Below are 25725 nucleotides of genomic sequence, written 5' to 3'. Positions count from 1 at the left end.
CAATCCATCCTGGGCACCTGCCAGAACTTTACCCCTTAAACCTAGCCTGAGGCTCAAATTACCAAGAAGTTCAGGTTCATTCTACAACTTTTTATATCTTCTAATTTATAAAAGAATCAAAATTGCAACTAACCTAGGACTCTCTATCTTTAGTCATATCATTGGGAAAGGATTAAAAATACACGCCTCCAAAATACAACCAAGATGTATTAGAAGTCACAGAAGTGTGCATATCCTTATCCTAAAGAAATGATTATGGGTGGCTAAAAGAATTGATGCCTTTGAATTCTGGTGTTGGTAAAGAATATTGAATATACCATGGGATGCCAAAAGAACGAACAAATCTGTCTTAGAAGAAGTGCTGCCAGAATGCTCCTTAGAAGCAAGGATGGCGAGACTGCGTCTTACATATTTTGGATATGTTGTCGGGAGGGATCAGTCCCTGGAGAAGGACATCATGCTTGGCAAAGTACAGGGTCATTGGAAAAGAGGAAGACCCTCGACGAGATGGATTGACACAGCGGCTGCAACAATGAGCTCAAGCGTAACAAAGGTTGTAAGGAGGGCGCAGGACCAGGCAGTGTTTCATTCTGTTGTGCATAGGGTGGCTACGAGTCGGGACTGACTAGACAGCATCTAACAACAACGACAAAAGAATTTCAAGGAGCCCTGGTGGTGCAATGATTAATGCTCGGCTACTAATCAAAAAGCTGGCTGTTTGAACCCACCCAGAAGCTCCATGAAAGAAAGGCCTAGCAATCTGCTCACATAAAATTACTGCCAAGAAAACCCTACTGGGCAGTTCTACTCTGTCCCATGGAGTCACTCTAAGCAGGAGTAGAATCTATGACACACAACAATAACAGCAAAAAGATTTTGGTGATAACATTACTTTTAATCATAACAAATTAGAAACATCCCAAGTAAAGAATGAATTAAATCTATTATGATACAAATACATCCCTTAATTTTGTGCAATATTTAATGATGCTTTAAAAAAAATAATTAAGTGGAATGACAGTCCTGATATAATAAGTGGAAAGAACGTTATAAAATGGTATATACAATGTTATAGCATTTGGTAAATCTATGTATATACAGTTGTTACAAGAATATTAACAATAGATATCACTGGCTAATGATTTTTCAGAATATTTTAATGATCTCCCCTTTGACCAAATTGCATCACCAATATTGAACATGTATTCCTTTTATAATAAAGAAAACTATTTCATGAATTTTTTTTTTTTTTTTTTTTAAGAAAAACTAGCATCAGGGTCACCATTTGCAACTGAGAATATGTATGAGTTCATACACAATATTTTTCCTGGCTCTTCCCTGTCCGTATTGGTATCATTTGCATTTTTTTGGTCTTCTTTCCCATTAGGTTTTATGCTTCTCTGAAGAAAGGCAGCCATATATTTTCTGAGCAGCCAATGCCCCTAGTATCACAATATAAGTAGCAAATAGTATAAGATGAACAAGTAAAACCACAAAATAAAAATAAAATTGTGTGTTTACATCAAGAAATAGTAAAATTATTTGATGAATTTTAGATATTTGCAGAACAATTTAATTTCCTAATTCTTGAACCTTTAAATTAATTACTATGGGTTTAATGAGCATACTAGATCAAAGAAGCAAAGAGATGAAAATAACATTCATTCATAATCTTTAGTTTTATCACTGCTAATGTTGAGTCAATAATACCTTTTATAGTTTTTAAAATAAGACCCATCAAAATAAAGAGACTTTAGAATATCTAATAGAAAAAAAAAATGTTAACAGAATATGCAGAAATAAAGAAATTAAAACTATGGTAACAAGAGGTTTAAAATATTGTACACATCATAAAAATAAACTTAAAATTTTTAAATAAAAATGCATTTCTTCAAGTACTTTAATCCATCACATCACAGAAGACTAAAACTTTTCTTTTACTCCCGTTAGCATATTGAGGTTAATATTACATAGGAAAAATATCTTGTTGGCACGAATGGTTTGCTCTCGACTTAAACCCTAAAGGTTGGTGGTTCAAAGCAACCCAGTAGTGCCATGAAAGAAAGCCTTGAGGATCTGCTCCCAGGAAGACCACAGCGAAAAAAAACCTGTGGAACAGTTTACTCTGTAACACGCGCAGCTGCCAGGAGTCAGAATCGACTTTTCGGCAATGAGTTTTTTTTTAATTGCTGTTTTAAAATTCCTCAATTTAATGTACCTGGCAAGAAGAGGCTGTTTCCAGTTAATATAGTAAAAGGAATAAACAGGCTTTATTTGATATGCAGAAGCTGTGCCTAAGGCTTTATCTCTTTAAATCTAGAAGCAACAGGAATAAAAAGACAGAGAGAAGGAAGGAGAAGAGGGAGAGAAGAGAGAGACAAAAAGAGAGAGATATACCTCTTGAGCATTAGAACCAATTGTATGAATCAAGCTGCAGTAATGTGCTCCCTGCAACGAAAGAAATTCAAGGAGAAAAACTTTCTTATGAGCATCATCCTTCCCAACGTACTTAACAGTGCTTAAACACAAGTTAGGTCTGGAAAGGGTGTTATCAAAATGAGTCTGATAAGATAAAATAAAGTGAGTGAAAAAAAACTTGGTAATCAGCTCTCATCATTTCAAACAGATTATTAACTATATGCACAAGCACAAGGATACATTTGGATAATTGGCTATTCCACTTAAATGAGCAGAATACAATTTGATTACTAAGAAAACCCCTTTTTTTTTAATTCAGTGTTGTTGTTAGGTGCCACTTAGTTTTTCCACCTCATAGCAACCCTATGTACAACACGAAACGTTGCTCAGTCTTGCACCATCCTCACAATTGTGATGTTTGAGCCCGTTGTTGCAGCCACTGTGTCAGTCCATTTTGTTGAGGGTCTCTTTTTCACTGGCCCTCTACTTTACCAAACATGATGTCTTTCTCCAGAGGTTGGTCTCTCCTGATAGCACGCTCGAAGTAATGTTTATGATTTTCATAGGTTTACTTTTCTCTTTCTCTTTTTTCTTTTAGGAGGGGAGGGGTGGGGAAGACGTTGGATTTTTCTTCTGTTAGAAGGAGTCTATAAAGGTGCATTTTTGTTAAATGTTTCTTTACGGGCCAGAAAGAAAGCATCCTGTCTTTTGCTATGTTTACTTAGTCCTGTTTGTGTACTGTCTGCCCCTCGTAGTCATCTCTAGTGGGTAGTTAGCTTTTAGTACAATTCAGCTGGTTCCCCAACTCCTTTCTCCATTATCCTCTTCACAGCTGATGCCCCGATTCCTTAGCCCTGTCTACATTACCAAGATCAATCACAGTTTCAAGCAGAAAAAGTCTACCCAGCTTTAGAAATACATTTTAGGACTGTGTAACATATCACTCTTTTTATTAGAATAATATAAATGAAGTTTCATAGACATGAACTGGGATCTCGTCCTTGAGCAGTTTCTATGGTTTGTTTCTCTCTTGTCCCTCACTTTCAAAATCCCTATATTGGCAATCTCTTACTATTGATCTGTATAAGGGTGTACCAGTCTCTTCCAGTAAACCCATGTCAAGTTATATCTGAAATTTTAAATAGTAACTATTCTTGCACCTACCAAAATTGGTCTTCGGCCTCCTGTTAGATGCCCAGAGTATCGTCTTATACTCCCTAGATCTCTGATTAATCTTGACTTCATTTGAAGAATGGCTATACCTTTGAATGCTATACTTGCTAGTCAAAAGGGTAAGCTGCTATTGTTTTATTATTGTGTGACATTTAAATACACATTTTTACTTTAAAAAGCAACAACAAAAACCCCAAATACTTGAAAAGTAAAGAGATTAAAAATATTTCTAATATCAATCTAATATACTACACCTAGTCCTCACTTACTATCTCATCTGTTTCACATTTATGACAACTTTGAAAAAATTCTCTGCACCTCCAATGGTCCAGGCCTCACATGTGGCTTCAGCCAGGCTGAGGCACCCTCCCCAGGCCACCCCAAATGATATACCAGAGGCCCAGGTGACAAACGGGCCACACAAGGAATGGTGGCCGACTGGTTACGAGACGACTTCTCCCACTTGTCCATGACATCTGAGTCTGGCTGCAGAAGACACAGGGTGATGACGAAGGATCATGGGTGAGCAGGGGGAGACCAGAGGTGCTGGTGAGGTCAGTGAAGGGAAGCAGAAACGGGAAGAAAGAAGGAGGCTGCACAGGTCTTCAGGGACAGGGCAGAGAGAAGACAAGTGCGGTCCCTGCACAGGACAGGTGGTAGGAGGTGGCAGGCAGAAGGCAAGCAGAGTCATCTCCCCGAACAGATGGTGGGAGGTGGTGGGCAACACCCAACCACCACCACTACCACCCCCAAGCTCCTGAGGGTTCAATGGTGGTAGGGAAGGATTGCTGGGGAAGGGGAGGCCTGCCGAGCCATGTATATCCCAAGACATACCAGGGGCATGTGATGGGCAATGAGCAATGTGGGCAGGGGGGAATGGTACCAAAGATGGGGCAAGGCCCTGACTTTCACATAACAGTGATTTTGAATAACAACCTACCATGTCGATAAGTGATCAATGGGTGAATGAATATTAATATTTTTGTTGTTTTCATGTCTGATTATTTTTGTCCTGTTTATATTTAATATAGTTGGGGCACTGGTGGCATAGTTGTTGAGCACTTGGCTATTAACCAAAAGGTCGGTAGTTCGAACCCACCAGCCGCTCTGCAGGAGAAAGATGTGGCAGTCTGCTACTGTAAAGATTACAGCCATGGAAACCCTATGGGGCAGTTCTACTATGTCCTATAGAAATGGGCTTGGGGTTTTTTTAGTTAAAATTGAACAATCTCTCTTAAAGTTACCGTGTTTTCCAATCTTCATTAACACATCTGTTATTCATTTTGGTTTTAATTTTAAAAATGGAAACTATAGCAATAATCTATTTGTTGACTATTCATTAATTCAACATGTAATTATTGAATATCTAATACGAGATGTGACAGAACTGAAAATATAGACTATTTTTTGATAGCGATACCCAGAGTGAAATTATTAATTTAACTCTGAAAAAAAAGAGCCCATATTGCAGAATACAGCTGTTTCTGTATTATCAATCATCTATAGAGATGCTATTTTATGTAGCTAAGCTGTCAGTTTGTCACACTGTGGTGGATTGCATGTTGCTGTGATACTGGAAGTTTGACATCAGTATTTCAAATACGAGTAGGGTCACCATTTCAGTGCAGCTTCCAGACTAAGACAGACTAGGAAGAAAGACCTGGTGGTCTACTTCTGAAAATAATGGGCAATAAAAATAATGGGCAGCAAATTATTGTCTGACATAGTGCCAAAGAACGAGCTCCTCTGATTGGAAGGCACTCAAAAGATGACTGGAGAAGAGCTGCCTCCTCAAAGTAGAATTTGCCTTAATGACATGGATGGTGTCAAGCTTTTGGGACCTTCATTTGCTGATGTGGCATGACTTAAATTGAGAAGAAACAGCTGCAAACATCTATTAGTAACTGGAACGTAGAATGTAGAATGTACAAAGTACGAATCAAGGAAAACTGGAAGTTGTCCAAATGAAATGGAATGCATAAACATCAATACTCTAGACATTAATGAGCTGAAATGGACTTGTATTTGTCATTTTGAATCAGACAATCATATGATCTGTTATGCTAGGAACAACAAATTGAAGAGGAATGGTGTTGCATTCATCGTCAAAAAGGTCATCTCAAGATCTCTCCTGAAGTACTATGCTGTCAGTGATAGGGTAACATCTGTACACCTACAAGGAAGACCAGTTAATACTATTATTCAAATTTACACACCAACCACTAAGGCCAAAGAGGAAGAAATTAAAGATTTTTACTAATTTCTGCAGTCTGAAATTGATGAAACACGCAATCAAGATGCATTGATAGTTATTGGTGACTGGGACATGAAAGTTGGAAACAAAAAAGAAGGATCAGTAGTTGGAAAACTTGGCATTGGAGAGCTCATGAAAGACTTTTGAAAGGCCAAAGAATTCTTCATTGCAAATACTTTTTTCAACAACATAAACAGAGACTATACACTTGGACCTTACCAGATAGAATACACAGGAATCAAATCAACTACATCTGTGGAAAGAGATGACAGAGAAGCTCAATATCATCAGTCAGAACAAGGCCAGGGGCTGCAAAACAAACCATCAATTACTCAAATGCAAGTTCAAGTTGAAGCTGAATAAAATTAGAGTACGTTCACGAGAGTCAAAATACAACATTGAGTATATCCCACTTACATTTAGAGACCATCTCAGAAATAGATTTGATGCATTAAATACTAATGACCAAAGCCCAGATGATTTGGGGAATGATATCACCTACATCATACATGAAGAAAGCAAGAGGTCAACAAAAAGACAGGAACAAAGAAAAGAACAAAATGAATGTCAGAAGAGACTCTGAAACTTGCTCTTGAAAGTCGAATAGCTAAAGTGAACAGAAGCAACAATGAAGCCTATGAGCTGAACAAAAGTTTCAAAGGGCAGCTTGAGAAGATAAACTAAAGTGTTATAATGAAATATGCGAAGACCTGGAGTCAGAAAACCAAAAGAGAAGAACAAGCTCGGCATTTCTCAAGCTGAAAGAACTGAGGAAAAAGTTCAAGCCTGGAATTACAATATTGAAGGATCCACAGGAAAAATATTGAATGACGCAGGAAAAATCCAAAGAAGATGGAAGTTCAACCATTTCAGAAAGTAGCATATGACCAAGAACCAATGGTACCTGAGGAAGGAGTCCAAGCTGCATTAAAGGCACTGGGAAAAACAAGCTCCAGGAATTAACAGAATACCAATTGAGATGCAACACAGGAGGTGTTCACTCATCTATGCCAAGAAATTTGGAGGACACCTGCCTGCCAATTAGTTGGAAGAGATCCATATTTGTCCCCATTTCAAAGAAAGGTGATCCAAAAGAATGTGGAAATTATTGAACAATATCATTAATATCACACACAAGTAAAATTATGCTGAAAATCGTTGAAAAGTGGTTGCAGCAGTACATGGACAGGGAACTGCCAGAAATTCAAGCCAGATTTAGAGGAGGACATGGAACGAGGGATATCACTGATGATGTCAGATGGATCACGGCTGAAAGCAGAGAATACCAGAAACATGTTTACCTGTGTTTTTTAGATTATGCAAAAGCATGTAACTGTGTGGATCATAACAAATTATGGATAACATTGTGAAGAATGGGAACCCCAGGACATTTAATTGTGCTCATGAGAAACCTGTACATAGATCAAGAGGCAACTGTTTGAAAAAGACAAGTGGATACTGCGTGGTTTAAAACCAGGAAAAGTGCGTGTCAGGGTTGTATTCTTTCACCATATTTATTCAATCTGTATGCTGAGCGAATAATCCGAGAAGCTGGATTATATGAAGAACACAGCATAAAAATTGGAGGAAGACTCATTAACAACCGCAGGTATGCAGATGATGCAACCTTGCTTGCTGAAAGTGAAGAGGATTTGAAGCACTTACAGATGAAGATCAAAGACTGCTGCATTCAGTACGGATTATGCCTCAACATAAAGAAAACAAAAATCCTCACAACTGGACCAATAAGCAACACCATGATAAATGGAGAAAAAATGGAAGTTGTCAAGGGTTTCATTTTTCTTGGATCCACAATCAACACCCATGGAAGCAGCAGTCAAGAAATCAAAGACGTAATCTATTGGGCAAATGTGCTGTAGGAGATCTCTTTAAAGGGTTAAAAAGCAAAGATGTTACTTTGAAGACTAAGGTACAGCTGACCCAAGCTATAGTATTTTCAATGTCCTCATACGCATGTGAAAGCCGGACACTGAATAAAGAAGACCTAAGAAGAATTGATGCCTTTGAATTATGCTGTTGGTGAAGAATATTGAATATACCATGGACTGCCAGAAAAATGAACATATCTGTCTTGGAAGAAGCACTGCCAGAATGCTTTTTGGAATCAATGATGGATGAGACTTCATCTCAAGTACTTTGGACATATTATTAGGAGGGACCAGTCCCTGGAGAAGGACATTAAAAAATGACATTATGCTTGGTAAATTAGAGGATCAGGGCAAAAGACGGACCCTCAGTGAGATGGAGTGATACAGTGGCTGCAACAATGGGCTCAAGCATAAAAATGATTGTGAGGATGGCACAGGACTAGGCAGTGTTTCTTTGTGCTGTATATATGTGGCTATGAATGGGAACCAATTTGGTAGCACCTAACAGCAACAACAAGCTTAAAAAGTAACGATTATTCTGTAGCAAACCAAACTTTGGCTAATTTTTAAAAAATAAAATTGTTAAAACATTAATTTTGCTCCTTAACAGTAACTTGCATTTTATAGATGTTTAAGGGAAGGGAATTACCCCCTTGCTTGATGACACACTCAAGTCAACCTGCTTGATTACACTCACATTCAAAGCAATTTTGTTCATCTTATGAAAACTGAATTCTAATTTCCCTGTACTGTTTAGTTAAAAGAGTCTTCTTTGCAATCTGCTTCTTATTACTCCCTCGTATGGCGATACTTCTCTTTAATGAACACTTTTCTAACTGTTCCATAGAGTTTCTTTGGTCCTGTACGTGCTTTGGTATCACTAGTTTCAACAGCAATTTTGTTTGATTAGCTCTTTTTTTTTCAACTCTCACTACTGTCTAGGGTTACAAGTATGTAATTTGCCCCACTGGGAAAACTAAATCTTTAACACCATGAATCTTTTATACAGGAAGATCATCTTAGAAGCCTCTTGGTAACCATTTCTTTTAAGGTGTTTCCAGAATAGTAACACAGCCTTGAATTCTATCGTGTTTTATTTAAATGGCCACACTTTTTCTTCAATGAATTTATGTAAATTGAAAACAAAAGCCCAACACACAAAAAAATATACATCTCGGAAACACGTAGACTTTTGTATATGTTGGCACAGGGTGAACAATATGAGATTCCTCTAAAGAGAAAATTAACATTTTAGTAATGTATTACTCTATGAAATCTCATATTTGCATAATGTTAAATTTATACACACATGTATAAAGAATGTTTTACCTTTGCAAAAGTCAACTAGTTCTATAGGAATAGTTTTGATAGGAAAAAAAAGAAAAAGAAAAATTCCTTGAAGCTTTTTTTTCCCTTGGTTTCTATGGCACCGCTTTATCTTCATTTCCTTGTCAGCTTACTGTTTCATTTACTACCACATCTTCATCTTTCAGGTCCTTAAACATATGTGCTCCCTAAGGACTGACATTCTGTCTTTTTGTCATCTCTCTGTACTTTAAGATTGATTCCCCCATCTTGCAGAGGTTTAGCTAAGTCCTGATAAATGTTTTGCTCCAGCCCTGATTTTCCCCTATGCATCAGCCCCTAATTTCAGACTAAATTCTAGGCTAGTCCATCAGGACTTCCTACGAGTGTCTCAAATGAAACTTATCCAGAGCTAGAATTTATTCACTTGCATATAGGTAACAAAGACATCATTTTGGCTGTAGCCAAAATGCTATCAGTGTAATAGTGCAGACAGCTGTGAAAGTTAGAGTCACGTGAACATCATGTTGGCTAAGAGAAAAGTTGATCGTGGCTGTAACACTGAAAGAATAAGCAGACGATGGCAATTTTTAGGCGTGTTATGATTCTCCAGGTATAAAGTTTAGGCCTGTAATAAGGTGAAGATTTGATTGTTGTAATATTGAATAAGTGAGCTGAGGGAGAAAATCAGCAAAGTGTTGGAGAATTGTCTTTAGATGGCAAATGCTAAGTAGATGAAAATAACAGGTTGTTGAGCTTACTGAATGGGACCCAGTAGTCTGACTCACAGAAATGGCAATACGGGGGTTTGGAACAAAGCATTATGGAGTCTATTTTTAATGTCTATTGGTTATACTGTGGTGTTATATTCTCCTACAGTAACATTATTTATTCTATTCATAAAAGATAAAGCATAGACAGCAAATTTTGTCACTTTCAAACCTAGTCATCCCTTGATATTTTCTCACACTCTATTTCCCTCCCTTATTTCTCTTATCCGTTCCTCTGCACTCTCTACACCCATCTCTTTATCTCATTCTCTTCTAAGCGAGTTTCTGAAAATAGTAGTTTATAAAAGTAAATCTGTGTTCTTTTTCATTCCCATCCTCCTGAGATCATTACATGATTGCATGGCTATCTCTACAGGACCATTATCTATTTTGGAGACACTATGGCAAGAAATTTGAATATTGGACTAATACTGAGGGTGAAGTAAGGACATTCAACACAGCTGTTAGTCTTTTCCTACCTTCACCATTTTGTTGGGTTTCATCTCACTAACCAGCACCACTTAATTGCCAAAGCCAATAGGCTTAATTTATTCCATTTGTAATCAGTGATTTTCCCCTCCATCTCTATCCTCTTTTGGAGCCCTGGTGGCATGTTGGTTGAGAATTCAGCTGCTAACCAAAACGTCAGCAGTTTGAATCCACCAGCCACTCCTTGGAAACCCTAAGGGGCAGTCCTATAGGGTCTGTCCTATAGGGTCACTATGAGTCAGAATCGACTTGACAGAAATGGGTTGGTTTGGTCTATCCTCTTTGTTGTTGTTGTTATTAGGTGTCATCAGGTCAGTTCCTATTCATAGAGACTCTATATACAACAGAACGAAACAATGCCCAGTCTTGCGCCATCCTCATAATCACTGTTACGGCTCAGCCCATTGCCGCAGCCACTGTGTCAATTCATCTCATTGAGGGTCTTCCTCTTTTTGCTGACCCTTTACTTCACCAAGCATGATGTCCTTCTCCAGGGACTGGTCCTCCTGATAACATGTCCAAAGAACGTGAGACGAAGTTTTGCCATCCTTGCTTTTAAGGAAGCATTCTGGTTGTACTTTTTTCAAGACAGATTTGTTCGTTTTTCTGGCAGTCCACAGTATATTCAATATTCTTCACCAATACCATTAAGTCCAAGGTGTCAATTCTTCTTCAGTCTTCCTTATTCACTGTCCAGCTTTCACATGCATATGAGGCAATTGAAAATGCTATGGCTTGGGTCAGGCACACTTTAGTCCTTAAAGGGACATCTTTGCTTTTTAAAACTTTGAAGAGGCCTTTTGCAACAGATTTGCCCAATGAAATGCATCCTTTGATTTCTTGACTGCTGCTTACATGGATATGGATTTGAATCCAAGTAAAATGAAACTCTTGACAACTTCAATCTTTTCTGCATTTACCATGATGTTGATTTTTGGTCCTGTTGTGAGGATTTTTGTTTTCTTTATGTTGAGGTGTAATCCATACTGAAGGGTGTAGTCTTTGATCTTTATCAGTAAGTGCTCCAAGTCTTCACTTTCAGCAAGCAAGGCTGTGTCATCTGCAGGTCTAGGATTTTTAATGAGTCTTCCTCCAATCCTGTTGCCATGTTTTTCTTCAGATAGCCCAGCTTCTTGGATCCTTTGCTCAGCATATACATTAAATAAGTATGGTGAAAGGATACAACCCTGACCCACACCTTTCCTGATTTTAAACCACAGAGTATCCCCTTTTTCTGTTTGAAGAACTGCTTCTGGGTCTATGTACAGTTTCCTCATGAGCACAATTAAATGTTTTGAGGTCCCATTCTCTGCAATGTTATCCATAATTTGTTATAATCTACACAGTTGAATGTCTTTGCATAGTCAAAAAAACACAGGTAAACTTCTTTCTATTATTTTCTGCTTTCATCCATGATCCATCTGCCATCAGCACTGACATCCTTTGTTCTATGTCCTCTTCTGAATCTGGATTGAATTTCTGGCAGTTCCCTGTCAATGCAACAGCTGCAATTGCTTTTGAATGATCTTCAGCAAAATTTTACTTATGTGTGATATTAATGATATTGTTTGATAATTTCCACATTTTGTTGGATGGATCATCTTTCCTTGAAATAGGTGTAAATATGGACTTCTTCCAGTCTTTTGGCCAGGGAGCTGTCTTCCAAATTTCTCGGCATAGACAAGTGAGCATCCATTTATGGAAACATCTCAACTGGTATTCCTTCAATTCCTAGTGCCTTGTTTTTCACCTATAGCATCTTCTCCCAGTTCTTCTCCTACTCCTCCGACTGTTCTTGATTATGCCCCCTTTCTGTGCTTCTCTTTATTCCACCCGTATCTTACCTAACTTCACGTCACATATCCCCTTAGATTATCTCACACATTTTTGAGGTTGTAAGCTATTTTGTGTGCTGTTTGTCCCCCTTCCTATCCAAATCTATATTTATATTCAGTCCTAACTTCTTTCCTGAACTGCAGGCTTATATATCCTAACCACTGTTGCACTGCTCCTCTTGAATACCCCATTTGCATTTGGAGCATATGTGTCTACAATCTCTGTCTCAAATAATAACTCTACCAACTGCAAAGTTTATCTTCTCTATGTCTTGGAATCAGCCTACTTACAACCAATGAATCACCAAATTCCAAAAAAATCCCTCATATAATATTTTTTGAAATGTGCCATTTTCTTCTCCAGCTTGATTTCTAAACTAGATAAATTCTTTAAGATCTGTTGCCCAGATTAATGCAACAGCTTCTTAACTGACCTCTCTAACTCTGGACTTGACCCCTCAAGTCCATGTTCTAAATTATTTTAAGAGTCAACTACTGAAAATATAAATTTGTCTATGGACACTGCCCTGATCAGAAGTCTCTAGTCATTTTTATTATCAAAGGGATACAATACAAACTCCCTCTTATGAGTTACAAAACCATGCATATGAGGCCCATAAACATCCTTTCAACCTCAGTTCACTACCTTATACCTTATATTCTAGTGGTATCAAATTGCTTTAATTTTGCCTAATCTTAAGAAGGCCCTTCATTCCTCTATACCCTTGTGCACACTTCTTCCTCTGCCAGTATTTCCTTTTCCTTCTCTGACTAATTTTCACTCAGGCCTTCTGCAGAAGTCTTCAGGGATCCATTCCTGATGGATCTGGTGATACTTTTTTGTGTTCGCATGATTTCTACCAAACACAGCACTTTGGAATAAGAGACTACAAATTACTAGGTATTGGGGTATCTAGTTCCTAATACTTAGTATACAATGATTGTATGTGTTGAATTAAAGTCATTTGGAATTATCTATCAGAAATTAATCACATATTTATTCTATTATTTAAAGTGTCCATTCAAGAACTGTAGGACAGATAACTATTTTTAATATTCATTACTCACCATGTTTATGGGATCAACTGGTCCAATGCTGTTTACATAAACATCTGTTTCAATTACTGTTGGCCTCACTGCAAGATACCAATATAAAGAACAGTCAAAGATAAAACCAGAAGTAGTTTTAAATAAACCTTAATAACTGGTACTATGTTGCCATTTCAATCAAAAAATATTCCTCATTATCAAATTTGGAAACCTGGCCCATGACAAAACATAAACACCTTTTCAGTTCACAAATTCAACCACATTAAAAAAAAAAAAATTAATGTTTTTGAATAAAAACACTTTAGTGGACAATCTGAAAATGTTAAATATATATACCTAAATCACCTACTAAATTTAAGGAAATTAATTCAACAAAAATTTCCAGATAAATTGCTTGGAAGTAATCATAGAATTTTAGGGTTGGAATGGATTTTGAGCTCAAATAGTATGTACTCCTACTTAATGCATGTCCCTGAGTGGTGTGTCTTGAGAGGAAAAAAAAAAATTCTGATTTGTAGCTTCTGATGGTTTCCATGTTGTTTATACTCCCACTACCAGTGTGGTATCAAGTAATGCAGAGTTGGGACAACATATTAATAAGTATCTCTTACAAATCAGTATAAGCCAGTTCCAGCACACACTGGAAATTGAAGTATAGTTTTGAGTAAAGTTGACATTGCATATAAAGCAGGGGGCTTCCAACCAGTTCTGTCTAACAAAGCAAAACTGGAAAGAACTCGAATTTGCAAAATGTGAGTGTACCAAAACGATAACCAGAACTGAAAAAATTGCAGATCAACACCCTGTTAGAAACTTAATCTCCATGTTAGGAAACAAGGGCAGTGTGTACATTACACAGCAACCAAATCTCCTAATCAGCAGAGTCAGAAACATCACTGCCCCGCTAAAAGATGGCAGCTGACCACACTGCTTTGAATGTGTGTTGCTCTCCATGGTTGTCCTAGTTGTCTAGTGCCGCAATAACAGAAATACCACAAGTGAATGTTTCAACAAACAGAAGTTTATTCTCTCACAGTCTAGGAGGCCAGAAGTCCAAATTCAAGGCATCAGCTCCAGGGGACGGCTTTCTCCCTTTGTTGACTCTGGAGGAAGGTCCTTGTCATCAATCTTCCCCTGACCTAGGAGCTTCACAGCATAGGGATTGCAGGTCCAAAGAATATACTATTCTCCTGGCACTACTTTCTTGGTAGTATGAGGTCCCCCCAAGTCTCTCTACTAGCTTCTCTCTTTTATGTCTCAAAAGAGATTAATTTAAGACACAACCTAATCTTGTAGATTGAGCCCTACTCATTAACATAAATGCCTCTAATCTTCTCTCGTTAACATCATAGGGGCAGGATTTACAACATATAGGAAAATCACATCATAGGACAAAATACTGGACAATCACACAATACTGGGAATCATGGCTTGGCCAAGTTGACAGATGTTTCAGGGGGACACAATTCAATCCATGACGATGGTCCCAGTAATAACACAATCTCCTGCATCAGACTCCCCTCAGAAGCCTCCTGAAAGGGCTCACTACACCTTTTCCGAGTCTCCCATTCCAGGGCTTCAACCTGTAATTTTTCCCGTTCTGGTTATCATTCTAGCACACCCACATTTCACAAATGTGGGTCTGTTCTGATTTCATGCACTGGCCAGGACTGGACCAGGTTGAAACCCTGATTTAAAACCCCTACCACCAGGTTTTCCTTGCAGACATATGGATATTATCCTATCACTGACAGCATTGTACTTCAGGATAGATCTTGAAATGTTTTTGATGATGAATGTAACACCAGTCCTCTTCCAGTTGTCGCTCCCAGCATAGTAGCCCATATGATTGTTGGAGTCAAAATTGTCAATGCCAGTCCATTTCAGCTCACTAATGCCTAGGATATTGATATTTATGCATTTCATTTCATTTTAGATGATTTCCAATTTTCCTAGATTCATACTTCATACATTCCATGTTCCAATTATTAATGGATGTTTGCTGCTGTTACTTCTCATTTTGAGTTGTGACACATTAGCAGATGAAGGTCCTGAAAACTTGTCTCCTTCTATGTCATTAAGGTAGATTCTACTTTAAGAAGGCAGCTCTTCCCCAGTTGTATTTTGAGTGCCTTCCAACCTGAGGGGCTCATCTTCTGGCACTACATCAGACAGTGTTCTGCTGCTGTTCATAAGGTTTTCACTGGCTAATTCTTTTCAGAAGAGTAAGGAGCGTCTTACCCAAGCCAAGGTGTTTCCAATCACCTCATATGCATGCAAAAGCTGGACAATTAAAAAGAAAACCGAAGAATTGACGCCTTTGAATTGAGGTGTTGGAGAAGAATATTGAATATGCCATGGACTGCCAAAAGGAAGAACAAATCTGTCTTGGAAGAAGTACAACAAGAATACTCCTAAGAAGCAAGTGTGGCGAGACTATGTCTCATATACTTTGGATATGTTGTCAGGAGGGATCAGTCCCTGGAGAAGGATATGATGCTTGGTGAAGTAAAGGGTCAGCGAAAAAGACGAAGACCCTCAACAAGATGGATTGACACAGTGGCTGCAACAATGGGCTCAAGCATAACAACAGTTGTGAGGATGGCGCAGGACTGGGCAGTGTCTGCTTCTATTGTACACAGGGGTCACTATGGGTCGGAACCAACTCTACAGAACCTAACAACAACTACCAGGTCTGGACGGTATGAGGAGCTTAAAAAATATTTATTCATACCTTCTTCCTCCCCTGTTAATTAAGAATATTTCTAAAAGACAGGTATGCAGGTTGTTTATAATTGGCTCTAGTATAAGTTGTCTTTTTACCTAATTTTCACAAATCATCGTGTATGGATGTCCCTATGAATACCTCATCTATTGTTTTATATATAGCCAATCATGCTTTTTCAGTTAATGTTTAAATGCAAAGTATTATTATATTCTATCAGAATGTATAACACAGATCAGCCTTTTAAAGTTTATCAAATGATAGCGTTAACATACACAATAGTGCCATATCTGGTTGTGATGCAGACTTTCAATCTTTGTCAAGTATTATGGCCTTCTTATAATTAGATTGGACATAATAATAATTTATATTCATATGTTTGTTTTATTTGCCATGGAAAACACTTTTTTTTTTTACTACTCTCACTAACACCACCAAATAAGATATATGGGACTCATTTATTGATTCAGCAACTATCTGTTGTGGGGTGGGTGTACAGTAAAGTGTATACAAGGTAGACAAGAAGGAAAAAATATTCCAGGAAGATAATCTCCCACATCTCTCACAGGGAATTATACAGACATAAAGCAAATGAGACAATGCAAATAAACTACCTGAACACATAATAAAGCAGCATGTTTTTAGTAATATGTGTTCAGTTCTCTTTTCTAAATTTTATCTGTTCTGCCTTTCTGGCCTAGTGCTCATAATTATCTTACAATTCACACAGTGTGATCATCCTGAGATAATGTGTCTCTTTCTCTAATACATAGCTGAGTCTGCCTACCTTAGTATCTGTCCAGCCAAAGTCTCGCTGTCTAGGTACTTTCCAATCTGGCAAAAACCTCAATGGAAAAATATGGCCATTTTGAAAAACAGTGTCTACATAATTTTAAAACAATATGTATTTCCATCCCTTGCAATTAAAAAAAAAAAAAGTATACTTAACCAAAAAACCAAACCCAGCACCGTCGAGTCGATTCCGACTCATAGCGGCCTTATAGGACAGAGTAGAACTGCCCCATGGAGTTTCCAAGGAGCGCCTGGTGGATTTGAACTGCCAACCCTTTGTTTAGCAGCAGTAGCACTTAACCACTATGCCACCAGAGTTTCCAAATATATACTTAAGAAACCATTTTTCAAGTCAAGATTTTATAGCATGACATACATATTTTCTTGGTTAGAAAAATAAATAAGAGTTGTTATGAAATAGTTTTGGTAGGCAATATGGCCTCTAGATTTATGCATGCATGAAAATGTAATTCAATCTGCTAGTCGACAATTGGATCTCTTAAATAACTACATATATATATAAAAATACATATATAAGGATAACACAGGACTGAGTAGTGTTTTGTTCTGTTGTACATACGGTCACTATGAGTCGGAACTGACTCTACAGCACCTAACGATGACCCATAGGATTTGTAGAAAATTTTATAGTTTAACAAATGCTGATGACTTCTGAGGTGAGTTGCTTTAAGTGTTTGCCAGTTATTTCTGACTGGCTATGTATTGTAGCCAATAAATGTCATATAATTAAGCTAATTATAGCTATATTCACAGAATGGTTTTTATGAAAGCCAATTAATAACAATAGGCTTATTAGTTTCACTTTTAAGTATATTTATTACCAGTTATTAGCAATTAAATGAAATATTGCACTTTTAAATAATTAGATTTTTTTCAGTTCAACTGATAAACCAAAAAACACTGGGTGCCTGATCTTTATGGTTTGGTATTCAGGACTGCACAAATTTGTCTACTCAGAGATAATGATTCCCAAGGATGTCTTGATTTACAGGATGTACTTTTCACATTTATGATACAGAAAACTTTAGATATGAGTGAGCTCTCCTGTTTTCCTATTAATATTTTTTATCCAATTATGAGAAGAAAATATGCGTACTCGAAAAAATATTAACTGGTATTAAGAGCATGAGCCACAATACCACTGGGAATACTGGGGTACTTCATGACAGACATAAAGCATGCCATCTGGGATGGGACACAAGAACAGTCACATCATTTAGTCCAATTTAGAACATCATTTTGACAAAGAAGTTAATTAATAAATAATTGTTATATATTTGTAAACTTTGGATCTTTTTTGAGTTATCCTGTACTCGATTTTATAACTTTGGGCTGCTGGTATCTGACCATATCCTTTAATCTACAGCTTGAGGAAACTAAAGGAAAGATAAACTTGAAACTGAAATATATGTGAAATATTTCAGATTAACTTTTAAATCACAAGTAGTAATCCTGTGTTTCAAAATATATAGGAAAACTACAGAAATATGTAATTCTACTGTAATAATGACTCATTACCATGGGTACTGATTAATACTATGAACAATATTTGCAGGTGAAATTATTTAAAAATAGACCTGTAGGTGATTGAGTATGTACCCGTTCTTGGCACTAAGAGTTTTCTGAGGCCAAAGTTTGATAACTGTAGGATTTTAGTGACACTCGAAAAGGAAAACATCATATTTTAATCCAAAACTAGACAAATGGAACTAAAAGGGAATTGCCATTCCTGTCTCATTAAATTATGTCAAAAAATGAGCACAGATTATGTGTAATTCAATTCACACAGAGATCAAAGATCTTTCTTCAAGATAATGTAACAATAGGTGAGAAAGCCACATACTGCCACAACAAATTAAATTCTTAATTCAAGAAAGATGGTAGAGATGGCACTGGGTTATTTTTGTAAGGCCCCTTTCTGTGCTGTTATCCTAAGTACTTTGCTTTAAGTATCTCACAGGAATTTAAGTAGAGAAACTCCCAGCAGGAATGAGTATATAGAAAGAACAAAGGTTCAGGGCAACTCAAAGAACACACAGCAAATAGGAAGAGGGCAAGAAAAAAGTACAAAGAGGAAGCATTGATATCAATCGAGTTTCCAGGCACCTAAGACAAAACTGAGGAGAGCCAACTCTAGATGTGGGTAACTGGTTTATTAGTCAGATAATATAAACTAAAAAGGAATTTTAAAATATTTTGTCCATTGTTGTTGTTAGGTGCCGTCGAGTCACTTCCGACTCTTAGCGACCCTATGCACAACAGAATGAAACACTGCCCGGTCCTGAGCCATCCTTACAATTGTTGTTATGCTTGAGCTCATTGTTGCAGCCACTGTGTCAATCCACCTCGTTGAGGGTCTTCCCCTTTTCCACTGACCCTGTACTCCGCCAAGCATGATGTCCTTCTCCAGGGACTCATCCCTCCTGACAACATGTCCAAAGTATGTGAGATGCAATCTCGCCATCCTTGCTTCTAAGGAGCATTCTGGTTGTACTTCTTCTAAGATAGATTTGTTCGTTCTTTTGGCAGTCCATGGTATATTCAATATTCTTCGCCAACACCACAATTCAAAGGCATCAATTCTTCTTCTTTGGTCTTCCTTATTCATTGTCCAGCTTTCACATGCATATGATGTGATTGAAAATACCATGGCCTGGGTCAGGCACACCTTAGTCTTCAAGGTGACATCTTTGCTCTTCAACACTTTCAAGAGGTCCTTTGCTGCAGATTTACCCAAGGTAATGCGTCTTTTGATTTCTTGACTGCTGCTTCCATGGCTGTTGATTGTGGATCCAAGTAAAATGAAATCCTTGACAACTTCAATCTTTTCTCCGCTTATCACAATGTTGCTCACTGGTCCAGTTGTGAGGATTTTTGTTTTCTTTATGTTGAGGTGCAATCCATACTGAAGGCTGTGGTCTTTGATCTTCCTTAGTAAGAGCTTCAAGTCCTCTTCACTTTCAGCATGCAAGGTTGTGTCATCTGCATAATGCAGATTGTTAATGAGTCTTCCTGAAGTCTTGATACCCCGTTCGTCTTCATATAGTCCAGCTTCTCAGATTATTTGCTCAGCATACAGATTGAATAGGTATGGTGAAAGAATACAACCTTGACGCACACCTTTCCTGACTTTAAACCAATCAGTGTCCCCTTGTTCTGTCCGACAACTGCCTCTTGATCTATGTAAAGGTTCTTCGTGAGCACAATTAAGTGTTCTGGAATTCCCGTCCTATTTTGTCCATACATTACATTAATTATATTTTCTTGGACACCCTATTCCAATCTCTTTAAGATATTTTGGCATTTTATGTAGCTTTTTGATCACTTTCAATATTAACATTAGTTCAAGTCAATTAAAAACTCTAATCCTATGTTCTGCACCCCTAGCTTCTAATATAACTTTAAAGTTTGTTACTAATTCCCTAACTTTGATGCTTTAAAAAAAAAGGAATAGTCATTATATTTAGAATCCTATTTAGGATATTTAAGCAATTATTTTATTTAATAAATTTGTTGTTCATTTTACTTTTTAACATTTTCAGTAGAAAAATCAGTCTCTGTTCACAAAAATTTGTCATTAAATGTTGGAAAGCTCCGAGAAACAAAATAAGCATTGATACAAATAGAACAAATATTGGTTACACTTTAAAAAAAAAAAAAAACTCTAATCCTGGAGCATAAGTTTGACAGAAAACTTATTGTCCTAGAATAGATATTGAAAAAAAAAAAGGTGCCAGTGATATAGATATTGCAGTTATCAAACACAGACATTAAAATAAATATGAATAATATATTTGTATTGCTCTAGAACAGACAGTGCGTGTCCTCAACCCAGGAAAAGACACCACAATGAGGTCCAGATCCTTCTTCCCAGGCATTACTAACACGGGAATAAGAGAAATGTAAACTACCACTCTACCGGCTTCCTCAGAAGGTTACGAATAGAGAAAGAAATACTTAAGACTGTGCTGTCTAATGGAGCCCTGGTGGCACAGTGGTTAAGAGCTACAGTGTGCTACCACGGATAACCAAAATGTTGGCAGTTTGGATCCAACAGCCATTCCTTGGAAACCCTACAGAGCAGTTCTACTCTGTCCTATATGGTCGCTATGAATAGGAATCAATTGACTAGACGGCAATGGGTTTTTCAAGGGTGCTTCCTAATAGTTTAGCTACTTGGAACATCCAAACCAAACCAAACAAGTTGCTCTCCAGTCGATTCTGATTCATGACGACCTCACCTGTGTCAGCGTAGAACTGTGCTCTACAGAGTTTTCAGTGGCTGATTTTTCGAAGTAGATAATCAGGCTTTTTTTATAACTTGGAAGCTATGGCTATTTTAATTGCAATATAAATTAATTAAAATTAAATAAAATGAATATTTATTTCCTTGTCGTTGTTGTTGTTAAGTGTCATTGAGTCAGTTCCGATGCATAGCGACCCTATGTACAAAAGAACGAAACATTGCCCATTTCTGTGCCACCCTCACAATCATTATGATCGAACCCATTGTTACAGACACTGTGTCAATCCATTTCATTGACGGTCTTCCTCTTTTTCACTGACCCTCTGCTTTACCAAGCATGATGTTCCTCTTGATAACGTGTCCAAAGTATGTGAGATGTACTCTCACCATCCTTGCTCCTAAGGAGCGTTCTGGCTGTACTTCTTGCAAGATAGATTTGTTCATTCTTTTAGCAGTCCACATTATAGTCAATATTCTTTGCCAGCACCATAATTCAAAGGTGCCAATTCTTCTTTGGTTTTCCTTATTCATTGTCTAGCTTTCACAGTGAAAGCACATGAAGCGATTGAAAACACCATGGCTTGGGTCAGGTGCACTGTGATCAGGGAAAAAAAGATATTAGAGAGGAGTGGCTGGATTTAGAGAACCTGAAGCAGTGTAGTATTCAGCATGCCTACTGTTTAGCATGTCTATGATATTGGTATGTGTTTGTGAGTATAATGCACACCAAAAGAATATAACCGGGCTAGAAACATCTCACCATATTTTGAACCGAGAGCCACCCACCAGCAGCATGTATCACTGGACTAGATTGTCAACAAAAGGAGATAAATGGAGTGGGAGATGTGTAAAAGAACCCATATTTCCCATGTCAAGGAAATCAGCAACATAGAATGCCTATGGAAAAACTCTTATCCCCCTCCTACCTATAAGAGAGTCATTATTTACATGTCTGTTCCTCAAAGTACACCAATGGCTAATTGGTGTTAGCTCATAAAGAAGGTATTGTTAACCAGACAAAGGTTTCAACTGCACCCAGTTAAATGGAGACATACACTATTTCTTCTCTATCTTCCATGTAAGAAGCCCAGGTGGTATACTGATTAGGCACTCAGCTGTTAACCTGCTGTGTGGGAGAAAAGACCTGTGATCTCTTCCCATAAAGATTACAGCCTAGGAAACCCTATGGGGCAGTTATACTCTGTCCTATAGGGTCGCTATGAGTCAGAATCTATTCAATGACATAAAACAACAACATCCTCCATGTACAGGAGTCCCTGGTTGGTACAAAGAGTTAAGTGCTCATCTACTAGCTGAAAAGTTGGCAGTTAAAACCTACCCACAGGAACCTTGGATCACAATCCTGGAAATCTGCTTCTGAAAGTTCACAGCCTTGAAAACCGTATGGAGCACAGTTCTAGTCTTCACAGAGGTCATGATGAGCCCAAATTGACTCAACGGCAACTAATAACAATTCCCCTATGTTCCTAATACTTAAAGTTTAGAAGAGGTAAAGAGTTGGAATAAAAGAGGGGACCACACTCTTCCCTCCCACATCCTTCCATGCCCCTCTCTAAAGGAATTTATCTAGCCTGTGTCCAGGGAGTGGGATAGATTGAAATCTGTTTGAATGTTAAATTTTTAAACAAGAGGAGTACTTAAATAACTGACACTGATGGGAAAATCATAGAAGCTATATAAAAATTTTCTTAAGAAATAGAAAAAGAAGATTCAACACAGAACAGTGAAGTTAAACTAGAAAAATAAATGAGCCCTTTTAATGTTAATTTCCCATTAATTTGAGAAGGCCCCAAGAAGCTGGTTATATAATTTTTCATAGCACCACCAAAGGGAAAAGAAAATACCAAAAATTTTGGACAGAAAGGAATGCCTACAGAGATCATCTCAGCAATTAAATGCACAGATAAAATGCATGAGACAGTTATCTAGGTATATAACACCAGGTGACATCAAGTCAATTCTGACTCAGGGTGACCATGTGTCAGAGTTAAACAGTACTTCTTACAGTTTTCAATAACTAATTTTTAGGAAGTAGATCACCAGGCCTCTTTTGAAGGCTCTCTTGTAGATTGGGACTTCCAACCTTTCTTTTAGTAGCCAAGCATGTTAACCAAATTTTGTACCACCGAGGGCCTTCATTAAGGTACGCAGACAAGCTTAATCTTATCTATTAAACAAAGTGATCATACCGTACATGCATATAGAACTTGAAAGTTCATATCTTAAAATGTTAAATCCACAGAGTAGAGCAATTGTTAAAATAGCTACACATGGACTAAAAAATTTATATGCTTTGGGTTCTGTTTAGCACTTATTTGTTCAGCATTATTACAGAAACTAGGGATATAGTGACTTATACTTTCAGGGAACTTACATTATAGAAAGAAAACAGGCAGTCAAAGAACACCAGTAAAGAATGATGAGTAAAGGAGCCCTGGTGGTACAGTGGTTAAGCCCTTGGCTACTAACTAAAAGATTGGTGGTTCAAACCCACCAGCCACGCCGAGGAAGAAAATGTACAGTCTACTTCCATAAAGATTACAGCCTTGGAAACCGTATGGGGTAGTTCTACTCTGTCCTCTAGGGTCACTATGAGTCAGAATCACCATGATGGCAATCGGTTTGACGATGAGTAAAATAGAAGTACAGACTTCCGTTCTTTCTTGTGATGAGTAATTGGTGTGAAATAACTCTTTCCGTAAAAACAACCTAAAAAATTATTTGAAATTAAAAATAATACACAGATGGTTAAAGGAATTATGGAGCAACTAAGGCAGATGAGATTTTATTCAAAAATTTCCTGGAAAAATTACATTGAGGTGAGCTGTACATTATCGTTCGATCACTTTTCTCCTTGGTACATTTGGTGTTTCACTGTACAGCAATAGTAACCGAACAGAACACAGTGGCCTACCAGCTATCACATTGCTCTGGAGAGACAAAAAATGGAGTTAAAGGTTGTCAAGGCAGCTAGGACTGCCCTGGAATAAAGGAAACCACAGGGAATTTAATTAGATATTCTGTATGCAACTTCCCCTCAAGGCATTTGCTAATTCCTAAACTCTGCATGTGCGTGGTAAGATGCTGAGAAACCAAACATCAGTCAGCTCCTAAAAGTCTAAAATAATATGTAGAGATTTCAGTTATTTCAGGGATGTTTGGACCCACCATGGAAAGGGGTTCCTGGTATACACCTCAGGGTATTAGTGGGGACATTTGAAATTGCCATGCCCTAGGAGAAAAGAAAGTTTTCAAAAAGAAATACACTGGTTTTGACCAGACCAAGTGATTTTCCTTTACTCGATCTGAACAAGTAAAGACAAAATGGAATTCTCTGTGGTGGGAAATACATCATCTAGAATTTTCATTATTTTTCATATACTCTGCTAGCATTAAGTCAAAAATTAACATGCATTTCATGAAACAGAATCAAATCATCTTAACTAAGAGAAAAAAGATTTTAAAAAGTCTCACAAGTAATCAAGATATTTGAGTTATTAGACAAAGACTAAAATAACTAGGATGAATATATTTTTAAAAAATCGACTTAAAGGTGGAAAACTTGACAAAATATCTAAAATCAATTTAAAAATCAAATGCAGGTATCAGAACTGAGAGTTATCAAACTGGAAAAGAGGTCAATAAAAAATAATAGATTGCAACACAGAGAGGGGAAAAAAGAAATTTATAAAAAAGAGTCTATAAGACATAATAGACATGGTGAAAATGTCAAACATACCTGTGATTGAGTCCGGGAAAATTGAGTCACAACCAATATTTGAAAAAATATTGGCCAAGAATTTTCCAGAACCAATTAAAGATCCAACCCACAGATTCAAGCAGAATTAAAATAGGAACCCCCCCAAAAAAATTCCAAAAACCAAATAAACAAAAATTTAGGGACATCAGAGTAAAACTGTAGAAAACCAAAGACTATGAAAATCTTAAAGATAGCCAGAGATAAAAAAATATTTTACCATCCAAATAGCAACATTAAGATTAAAAGTAATAAAAGATTGAAACAATAAAAGCCAGAAGAATATGGGATAATATTTATTAAGTTTGGAAAGGAAACAACAGCCACTCTAGATTTCTAGATCCATGGAAAATACCATTCAAAAACAAAAGCAACTCAAATACATTTTTATATGAAAATTGAAATAATTTGTTGCCAGGAGACTTGTACCAAAAGAAATACTAAATCAAATACATTTCTAATAAAAACAAAATATTGAAGAACATAAGAGAGGATAATTTCATGTAACAGTTAATTTTTAAAACACTTTAAAAGGCAATAATAATGATAATGTCTTATGTTATTTCAAATGCACATAGAATTAAAATGCATGGAAATAATATTTAAAAAGTACTGAAAAGAATATACGAGTTTATGGTGTAAGTGGCTTGTAAGGTTCTTCAGTTTTTGATAAAAGCACTGATTTATGGTTGGGTCTACTAAGTAAGAATGCATATTTTAATTACAAAAAATAATGAATGTATGTCTAATAAAATAATAAAAAGAGAAGACAAAATAATAAATACTTGATAAATCAAAAAAAGGAAAATATGGAGAAAAACAAAAGCAAAATAGAACATTTTAAACAGATTTGAAAAAAAGGAAAAAAACTAGAAAGGCAGCAGATTTAAACAGTATATACAATAATTACCTTAAATATACTTCTACTAACAACTCAATGTAAAAGACAAAAATCATCAGACTTTACAATAAGTTCTACC

The 25725-nt window shown here is 37.0% G+C and overlaps 1 protein-coding gene across 1 annotated transcript in view; it reads right to left on the bottom strand.

Moving 5' to 3' along the window:
* Positions 1-25725, bottom strand: part of GABRG1 (gamma-aminobutyric acid type A receptor subunit gamma1) — a 118366-nt gene that overhangs the window by 45632 nt on the left and 47009 nt on the right. Inside the window, exon 3 of the mRNA XM_003411326.3 lies at positions 13202-13269. Within this exon, the coding sequence (XP_003411374.1) occupies positions 13202-13269 (68 nt within the window). The remainder of the gene's footprint in view (positions 1-13201; positions 13270-25725) is intronic.

Source organism: Loxodonta africana, chromosome 5 (genome assembly GCF_030014295.1).
Source record: "Loxodonta africana isolate mLoxAfr1 chromosome 5, mLoxAfr1.hap2, whole genome shotgun sequence".
Lineage (NCBI taxonomy): Eukaryota > Metazoa > Chordata > Mammalia > Proboscidea > Elephantidae > Loxodonta > Loxodonta africana.
The sequence above is the reverse complement of the archived record's forward strand: the minus strand, read 5'-3'. Positions and strand labels throughout refer to the sequence as shown.